Below are 10,258 nucleotides of genomic sequence, written 5' to 3'. Positions count from 1 at the left end.
CCAGGAAGAAAGAAGGAAGGAAGAAGGAGGGAGGGAAGTAAGGAAGGAATATCTCTTTATTTCTTGTAAGTACTCGCCACTACAGTTGGAAAAATGGGAAATTAACAAAATGAATAAAATATAAATATTGCTGGTGCAAGCATCTACAGCCCATTACCAGCCTCTGCCATGGCAAGATCTATTCTTTTTCTATTTGAGCTCTCTCACTCCAGCTTTTGTTCTCTCCCCCACATTCAGTCTGTTTCTCATCCTCTTCTGGATAATTACAGTAGAAACAAAATTATCACCCAGCAAAGGATGTGGCAGTATGTGTGCAAAGTTGACCTTAGAAAATCAATAAGTAAGACATGAAATAAAAATAAAAATAAAATAAAAAATACATCCCAAACAGGTCTTTTTATTTAACATAAGGCCAAAGAAGCTATCAGGCGTTGCTGAATACTGTCCACTAACTGTACAAAATATTGACTGCATGCCTCGCAAACACCAAAATATCCGCTGGAATGCCATAGAAATAAATAACTTCTGCTATAAACACATGAAAACATATCAAACTGTTATCTCTTTAAACATATTGTAAATAAAAAAAATTACCAGTACTTCTACACAATAAATATTAAGAAACCATTGACATAGTTGAAATGCACTCATATAAATTAACAACTTTAATTACATTAGCCAAAAAGACATTGGTTAAAGAACTGCATGTAGTATGCAAAAAAACAAAACAAAATAAAAATAAAAACAAACAAACAAACAACATCAACCACAGAACATAAAAAGTTTTAAAAACAAAACAGGCTTCAGATTATCTTGGCTTTCATAATTATATTTTTCTTTTAAAGAAAAATATCAACCCATTGTCAATGCACTGTTTTTCAAAGCATTTAAATAGAGGGTAAAACCCATTGGAAATTAATACAGAAGAAATGATTCACTTTATGCATAAAAAATAAATAATAATATAGCTGAGACATGTGGTTTGCTTCTGCTCTTGAAGATGTGAACAGCTTCTAAGCATTCATTTTCTCTGACCCATACAACAGCTTCTCAGTGATACAGGGTTTAATTTAAACACATACAATGTCCACCCCCAAACTTTCTGCCCACATCTACAAGTTTCATTTATTCTGTAGGTTTTCAGGGTGACTAAGTTTTTCTCTACATTGAAAAGGGAAGTTGCCAAAAGGCCCACAGGAAATCATTTTTTAAGTGAACATGATAATTTGAATCTATGCTTAATACAATTGAGGCATATTTGTTCTCTGTTTTTTAGAGTCATCTCTTAAAGTCCAATCCCACAAGGGTAAAAAAAAAATATATACTTGTTCTACCTTTGAGGAGAATGCAGAAACTCTCCTTGAAAATGGAGTGTGGAATCAATCTTAAATAAATATGAAGTTGGCTGGTCTTCCGGGAAAAGAAAATACCAACTCAGTGTGTTGGAATTCACCTTAATTTTTTGGAAAAAAAATAGAAAATGTCAACTCGGTCTATAAAGTATTACTTTTAAAATATGTTCGAAGACAAATGCCTTTCAGAGCTTCTATAATTGGTGTGGGCATATTTTTAAGAGCCTAGAGATTAGCCTTAGTGAAAGAGGGGAGAAATAGTAAGATCAGAGTCACTCCCATTTCAGGAAAAATCATATTACGAAGAACCCTATATGGTAGAATTTAAAAGTTTTTTCTTTTGGTCTTGTCCTGCTACATCAAAGAGTGGTTGCTCACAGGGCTCATATTTTCCAAAATTATTAAAGATGGTAAAATAATATCTTTCAATATTACTATAGACGGTAGCAATTTATAATTCTATTTCAAGGCCACATTAATTTAATGAAGCAAAATTAAAGTTTGTGGGTGTATGATAACCCAATCATTTAATATCCAATTAAAATATAATCATACGGAATTTCATTTCTCTGCTTTTAATTACTCTGGCCACTAATCAAACCCCATATTACCCTCAATATGTCTAGGATGTAAAGAGCTTAAAAAGATGGCAGATTTATTTGAGATGAATGAGACTACACATGGGTATCATCTGTCTTTGTAAATTTTTTTCCCATGGCCTCAATCAGCTCTGCTACTGCACAGTGAACTAGGGCTTATTTCCTCACCCTATTTCTATAGATTATTCCAGGATTAGTTCCAGTACCAAAGAAGATGCAGTTCAAAAGGCTCTCAGAGTTTTCCATGAACAGTTGGTAAGTTGAACATGGCCATCTACTTTCCCCTAAAACTTTCCTCCCCACACCCGCCTTCCCATGCATGTTATCCGAGGTTATCTAGGACCTTCCTGAGGATCCACTCTCAAGCTTCTCACCCAGTACGTGTTGTATTTCCTGCATAAAAAAAGGGAGGGCCTCTAGAACATACCAAGTGCATCTGCAATCTGTAACGACATTAATTTGCCTACACACAGCCCAGTGTTACAGTCTACTGACATAACATATTCTTAAAGAAAAGCTAAACCACCTTTTATAATGTTGGGTTTCTCACTGATATTTTATTTTCCTGTAATTGATTTCTTAAAAACCTATGAATTGAAGAGCTAACAGCTTCCATAGTTTACAAAATATGAATGAATGTGCTTTTTCCCAATTATTAGAATTTTTTTCCAATTTTCGAAAAGTTTTGCAAACTTCAAACAAGTTAGTGAAAACAAGGCTCTGTATTTTTAAAAACACATAAATGAATAATTTATTAGCTATTCTAGGCAAGCTATATACTAGAATAAATTAGATAGAAACTTAGCTTTAAGCATGTACTTTGATATTTATAAAACAAAGTTGTTTTTTTTTTTTCCTTTCTGCATCCAAATCAATACACACAAACTCATACATCAAGAGTTTTGGCTATCAATTAAGATATTAGAGATTTTTGCTACTGCCCTCGTCCCTGCCTCCTTTGAATTGCTCTCTTCCTACTCTCACTCTCTTAACACCTTCCCCCAAATCATGTGTCTTTTAACTAGTGACAAGAACATTATCAAACCCAGTGGGTACAAGTAATATTTCTCACAACCAGGCCTGAATCATTAAAAAAAAAAAAAAAAAGAAAGAAAGAAATACACTCACCTCTTTCATTCTGGCCTAAAGATTATTTTTTTTCCAAAAAAGCTTCTGATGTAAGATTGATTCCAATAGACAATAAATATAAGTTGAAAAAAAATCAGAATTAACCAGAGTTTTGATTAACATCCTGTTTTCCCCACAGGGGATAACTTGTAGAAGTGGGGGTGGGAGGGCAAGAAAGAGGAGGGAATTTGATCCCTGTATGTTTAGCGAGGGCCTTGCTGAATATTCACTGGAATTTCTAGGCTTTATCCTATCCAGATTTTTGAAATGTGCCCACCGAGTTCAGAGTAAAAGCAAAAACTATAGCCTATCCTTCTTAAAAATACTGTGTTTTGCACACGAACATTCATTGCTTTAAGAACATTAAAAAATGACAGCCTGAAGTGCTTAAAATGTGTATGGACATGGTATAATACATGTATATATACACACAGATATGCATATGCACAAGCAATGTATATATACACATACAAGCATGTAGTTTCATGAATTTGATTGAATTTGATATCGAACAGTGTACAACTACTGTACATCCAGTATGAAATGTCCTGTTTCATGGATGTAAAAGGAGTCAAAAACCAAACTTCTCAGGTCTTTTAAGCCTGAACACAATCCACCCTACTCAACCTTAATCCCAACCCCTGACTCAATGATGGTGAATGATACCAACCACAGACAGACTGTTTAAAGGCTCACACAAATGTCTTTGGTGTATGTGTCTATTTTTTAAGGTACAAAATAATAATAATAATTATAATTATAATAATAAAAATAGCTATTTTGTGTGCTGTAGCAGTTCTTTTATAGCTCACATTAAGTGCAGCTCTTAAACCCCACCCCCACCCCCACCCAAAGAAAATACTTGTTAAATAAGGATTAGACAGGTCAAACACCATTGTAGTGCAAATAGTAAACGATAAAAAAAAAAAACAACAACAACATTTACAAAATATAGAAATGTTTGGATCCAACAGATGGACAAACATATTCCTTTCAAGTATCTCTCCTTGAAGAAAATAAAAATTAATCAGATTACTTCCGATACAAAAAAGTCTCTCTTTTTGTTCTCTCTCAGGTAAACAGTTTCAAACCTATTAGGTTGCATAGTTCTAAGATCATAAGCACCTTAACGAAATGTAACTTGGTATTCTTTTTTCCTTGATCTTTCACTCTTCCCATTCTTGTTCTCAATTTTTTTATGTTGGATTTTTTTGTTTTGTTTTGTTGTCTTGTTGCAAAAGTGGTGCAGAAAAAGAAAGTGTGACCACCTGCACATTATTGTTCTTTTACCAGTATGTGTATGTATGTGGTATGTGGAAACGCCTGTGTGTGTATGTGTGTGTGTTGATATACACAGAGATAGTGTCACGCAGACATACCTTATGACCTGGGTAACTGGGTGGGGAAGTGCCTGCATGGGCCCTTTCAAACTCATGGCTTTCTAGATGCTATTTGGGTTGTGCTAGTCCACACTCCTGCAGACTAGGCAAAGTGATTCAAGGCTCACAAGGGAACTGCAAGGTGGGAGGGGACAATACCCCGTTTAAACAACTGATGGCATCAGTTTGATCTCGGAAGAAATGATGGGTACACTCTCCCTTTCCCCCCCCAAATTCCTGTCTCCTTCCCTGCTTCATGTCTGAGCCCTGGCTAAGGATTTTTTTTTTCCACATCTTCCTTCATCTGTTTCATCAGGTTTTGTTTTTAGTTTTTTGTTTTTGTTTGTTTTAAATTTCTATTTTTCTGGTTTGTTTAACTCAGAAACCTTAAAAATTTCTTCATCTTGTCACTGTCTTCTCTGGACAACTCTAGTTCCCTTTCCCCCTGGGCTGGGCGGCTCTATGAGCACCCGCACTCCTCCACAATCATGTTCTGAATGTCCTTTTTGATGATGTTCTGGCCATCATCATAGTACAGCATGGACATGGGTCTCAGCTTGGTGGGCACACAGCACGATTTGAGGTTGGCAAAGGGGCTGTGACCCCGCATGCGGTAGTGGTTGATGACCGTGGAGTGGAAGGACAGCGAGGACCCAGAAGTGCCTGCTATGTGGCTCGGGCACTCACCCTCGCAGTAGTTGGCGTGATAGCCAGAGGGAGCGATGATCCAGTCATTCCAGCCGATGTCCTTGAAACTAACAAAGAACTGTTTCTTACAGCAGATGTTGACCTTGCCATCACACTCCAAGCCTCGCCGGCGCCGGCGATGAGGGTGGTCTTCGGACTGCCGGGCCTGCAGCATGAGGAAAGGTCTGTGCGACTGCTCCTTCTCCTCCTCTGCTCCCGCCCCTCCTTCACCTCCGTCCTTCTTCTTCCCTTCCCCCTCCTCCTCTTTCTTCTTCTTCTTGCCCAAGAGCACCAGGCTGGCGCCACTCTCCTGGCACTGCTCGCAGGCAATCCGAACGTCCAGGGAGCTCTTGCCCTGGTCCAGCAACCGCTGGATGCTGCTGGAGACAGGGAAGACGTGCCAGGTGCTCTTCCGAGCATCCACCACCTTTTCCGATAGCAACAGTTCACTCCTCTCCCCCTTTAAGCCCACTTCCTCGGCCTCCTCCCCTGCATCCAAGCTGCCCTGCGGGTGCTTCTGCTGCTGGAAGAGGCGGATGGTGACTTTGGTCCTGGTCCTGTTGGCCTTCGGGACTTTTAGGAAGAGCCAGATTTCTGCACGCTCCACCACCGACAGGTCACTGCCTTCCTTGGAAATCTCGAAGTGCAGGGTCTTCCTGGCTGTGCCTGAAGGTGAAACACAGCACAAGAGAAAACGGGGATACTTGTTAAATCTGTCATTTGCATCTACTCCAGATTGCAGGCAAAGTCTTCTGTGATCGACCATCTCAAACAGGGGTCAGTAAATTAAAAACAGTTTGTAACGTTTTGAAAGAAAAGTGGTATTTTGTGACATGTGAAAATTATCTGAAATTTAAACATTAGCGCCTGTAAATAAAGTTCTTTTGGAACACAGCTATGCTTATTTATTTTGTATGTTGCTTACAGCTGCTTTTGCACTGTGACAGAGTTGAGTAGCTGTAACAGAGACGGTCTGACCTAAAATATTTACTCTCTGGCCCTGTGCATAAAGAAAGTTTGTAGACCCTTGCACAACGATGAAGAGGGCCTGTGGGGGTCTATGTTTGTTGACTAATTGCTTGATCTGAGTCTCACCTTCTATAAAATGGGAACGGTATAATGACACTTGACCTATATCTCACAGTTTTGGAGGAATCAAATGGGATAACATTCCTGAAAACTCACTATAAGCTCTGGCAAGCTATGGAAATATTATTCCCACACAAAAAGGCAGCCCGCAGCCCCGCCCTGCTGTGCAGGTCTGTGTGGGCGGGACTCACTGAGCCAGCCTCCTCTCCCCTTGTCACAGCCGGCTTCCTCCCCATCAGCTCTTCTCTGGGCCATTGGAGCAGCCTTTTCTTGACTTTGCCTCTGTGACATTGAATCAGGCCCCTCTCCAATCATTTCTCCATTAAGCGGCTAAAGGAATCCTTCCCAAAGGTAGATCTGATCATGCCACTCCTTGAAAGTCCTTTACTGACTTCCTATTGCTCTCAATCTCCCCCAGGATGTTGGGCTCTGCATGTGGTGTCCCTGCCATCAACACCAGCTCTCACCCTGTCCTCTTGTTCTCTGTGGTCCAGTTACACCGTGTTTCCTTAAGGTCTTAAGAATCCCACCCTCTCTCCTACCTGCAGGCAGTGCCACCTGCTGTTCTTTCTTCCTAGAATAGTCCTGCCCACCCCCAACACGGCACCCTTGGTGGCTGACCTTAATATGTTCTCAGATTGAACGACATTTCCTCTAGAAGTCTTCCCTCACATCTTCCCCGCCACCACCCTCCTGCCAGTCTGGCTTAGGAGGCCTGAGGTCACCGCCATCGTCTAGTGCACAGCAGAAAGTAGGCAACTACTTGATTACTTTTTAACAAATGGAGGCACCCTTAGCATTGGCTTCTATTAAATTAAGAGAGCCACATCGTACCTCTGAACCCTCTGTCCCTTTGGTATGCAGCTTAATGAACACTAAAAACATATTTCAAACAGCAACTGCTGCTAACAGAGAGGAAATCCCTGCCTTATCAGAGTACCTGGATTCAGCAGCTACTCAGTTCCTGCCTAACTCTAAAATTAGAAAGTCATCTATTTCCATTCCCTCCCATAAGCACCGGTACGTTTATTCAGGCAGCAACATTTACTGTAAAAAGCGGGTGTCCAGAATAGAATGTCTTGACTATATCATTTTCCCTCCTTTCCATTGTTACCACTCAGTGGTCTGTAGAAACGCGTCCCTTTTTCACATCCATGTGCCTACTTACAACTGCCCGCTGTACGTGTAACCCATGTACAAATCTGGGACCAATCTTCAAGAAGTTCATCTTAGAACTCGCAACTCCCTAGGAGGATCTCCCTGCCTGGATTTCTATAGCTAACGGAAATCCAGCCATACTTATCACTCGAGGCCCTGAGATGTTTACGGTACTATAAATTTTAGGCACAGTTTCAAGTTCTCTGCAGCAGAAGGCAGGCTTTTCTGTGCATTGCGTACTGTAGATTCTGTTCTTAATTTAACACACTCTGCACACTGTGATTATGATAGTGGTAAATTCACCGAGGCCAGGGCCAAGCAGAGCTGCAGATAGATATGAAAGGTTCTCTGGCATCTCCGTACAGATTTGCTAGGGTGCTGGCCCCGATGATGATAGTGGTGGTGGTGGTAAGGTGAGTTCCTTTGACTCCGACCTCATGTCTCTGGCAGGAGTCGTAATGAATAATAAGCCTGGGCTTATGATTAGATAGAGCACCAGAGCAGGGAGCAGTTAAAGGGGGGAGCTGTCTTGCTTTAAGAAGCACAGCGACTTTTTTTCCAAAATAGGACTCCTATATTCCCTTTTGCAGAGAACTGGTGGGGGCTTTTTGTTGTTTGTTTTTTAAGAAAGTGAAAGAGAAGATTCCAGGAAGCAGAGCTTAGTCATTCAATCTAAAAGGGCAATCAGCAGCAGATTTTAAGGTGGTAGGGTGCTGTCAAGACCAGAGGGAAAGGCTGGCAGGGACCTTCGACGCCTCTGATACCTGGCCTGGAGGAGTGTGCAGGTTACCCCCAGTGTGGGCACATTCGCCCTGCCCTGCGGAGAATGTTAACAAGCTACCTGCTGTTTCCCCTTCTGCCTCTATGCAGGGCAGCCTCCGAATCCTAAACTGCAAGGGGGCTCACTCTGAAGACAGAAAGTAGCTGCTAAATTAGAGAAGCCAGAGGGCACAAGGCTGTGTTTGGTTTTTCTAGGAAAGGGTGTGAAACAGGAGTGTCTGACTCGTTCCAGGGATGGGGAGGCTCACTGGGTTTCAGGAACTCAACCCCACAGGCTCTGCTCTGCTCCCACCCACGCTTGACAGGAGGGGTCGAGGGTGAAGGTAGATGGACAGCAGTGCTGACCTGCACGCAGTGGACCGTCCACAAATAAAGTCCAGAAATGTCTGCAGATGTTGGGGTTGGGGGGGAGGGTTCATCGGTGGACTGGAACAAGTGACAGCCTGATGCAAATAGCTTTTGCAGGGCCGTGAGGCTGAGGCTGCTTGTTCCCAGTCACACAGCCTGCAGGACAACCCTCATTTCATAAGAGCAGGTTTCCAATGCATGATCTAGCCCCACCCCTTCTTCACAAGCAGCTGTACTTGGAAGCAAATGATTTAGTGTTCCTGGGAGAGGATTGTACAAAGAGAGTACTCATCAGAGGGGCTCAATCTGTCAGGTGCTGTTATATTAGGATCAGAGAGTCATCACAAAATGACTTTCATGCTGGTCTTGGCTGATAATGAACTGCAAGGCATCGCCTGCACAGTGTGGAGAGGCACGGGCGCTGATTTATGCATCGGTTTAATTATCTGAACGGAAAGACTCTGCTCCCTGTATTTGCATCCTCTGCCTGCCTGCTTTATCTCTCCCCCATATTTCTGACATTTGGATTTTCCCCTACTAATTGACATGCCTGTCGCCTCCTTCTCCTGGTGTCCATTTCTGGAACTGCTATTTGTATACTGCATGATATTTTATCAGGAAAAAAAATAAAACTGAGATCCAATTTCATGAAAATGCTGTTGCCATAATGCTCAGGAGAACAGGGGGAAGAGAGAGATTCAAGTCTTCCTAATGTCTACCCTATATGCAGGTACATTTTACACGTTCTATTGTATTCTGACTTATTAAGCAGTGCATATTTCTTTCTTTTACATTAGCTTTCATTGCAGAAGGGGGTGGGGAGATGAGACTGCTGGAAGCTGACATGGGATTGATGTTTGTCAGGGCTGTAGGTTTCAGAAATATACCCTTGAATGTCCTAGGTATGAAAAATATAATAAATAACTAGTCAATTGATTATATTCCCTTTATCTCTATATTACCTGAGAGAGATTGCTATATTGCAGTGACATTCTCAGGATGCCCCAATCTTCAAATCCCTATGCATAACAATTTGAAAAATGGAAGAAGGCTGCCTAAGGCTGAGAGGTATAGGATCAATTTCTAATCAGTTTCAGGTTTGACTTAAATATCTTGTGCTGTGAAATCTTGAAATGGAAGCCTTCCCATAATGCTTCGTGAGCAGGTACAGGTGCGACCTAGGTTCCTACACTATTACCTAGCTAACCAGATATAGCTGGTTGCTTTACTAACCTTTCATTACCTACTCTCTGATAATATTCTTTTCATCCTCTGTGCTATTTTTTCCCTCCCGAGGCTTGTGAGCAAGGCTGTATCACAGCCTGCTCTGCCTGAGTAATTCACTAAGAAAGTCCCACGCAAACCCATGTGGGTGATAATATTTCATCACTTAAACCTCTATGAGCTTGGTGGACACATACCAAAGAGAGAGAAAAAAGGTGCAGAAAAATGGGTAGGGATACATTTTGTACCTTAAAGGGAATACCTTTGAAATGTTGCCGGGTGGGAGAGATTGGTCAGAGGAAAGACTGTGTGAAATGGAAGGAAAGATGCCTGAAAGGGTATTTGCAGCACATTTTCCTTTGCTTTCAGAATTTTAAAAATGTTTTTAGTAACTCAATCATGAAAGCATGCCAAGGGTTAAGCAGCCAACCCCCTTGTGGATCCCTTCCCCCACCCTAAGATGCAAAATGCTGCTTATCCAAAAGTCCAGCATCTCAGATTTCTGGGTGTATGA

The 10,258-nt window shown here is 41.4% G+C and overlaps 1 protein-coding gene and 1 long non-coding RNA gene across 3 annotated transcripts in view; one reads left to right on the top strand and one right to left on the bottom strand.

The window, feature by feature from the left end:
- Nucleotides 1-377: 377 nt before the first annotated feature.
- Nucleotides 378-10,258, bottom strand: part of INHBA (inhibin subunit beta A) — a 23,703-nt gene continuing 13,822 nt past the window's right edge. For both annotated transcript variants that reach the window (XM_012740974.2, XM_012740973.3), the window contains one exon: nucleotides 378-5,811. In XM_012740974.2, coding sequence (XP_012596428.1) covers nucleotides 4,919-5,811 — 893 coding nt within the window. In that variant the 3' untranslated portion in view covers nucleotides 378-4,918. The remainder of the gene's footprint in view (nucleotides 5,812-10,258) is intronic.
- The window catches only part of LOC105858103 (uncharacterized), a 19,319-nt gene continuing 18,186 nt past the window's right edge, over nucleotides 9,126-10,258 (top strand). Inside the window, exon 1 of the long non-coding RNA XR_012920981.1 lies at nucleotides 9,126-9,250. This is a non-coding gene — a long non-coding RNA (uncharacterized LOC105858103). The remainder of the gene's footprint in view (nucleotides 9,251-10,258) is intronic.

The sequence above is a fragment of the Microcebus murinus genome, chromosome 9 (genome assembly GCF_040939455.1).
Source record: "Microcebus murinus isolate Inina chromosome 9, M.murinus_Inina_mat1.0, whole genome shotgun sequence".
Taxonomy (NCBI): Eukaryota; Metazoa; Chordata; class Mammalia; order Primates; family Cheirogaleidae; genus Microcebus; species Microcebus murinus.
Note: the sequence above shows the minus strand (reverse complement) of the source record. Positions and strands in the feature narration are given on the sequence as shown.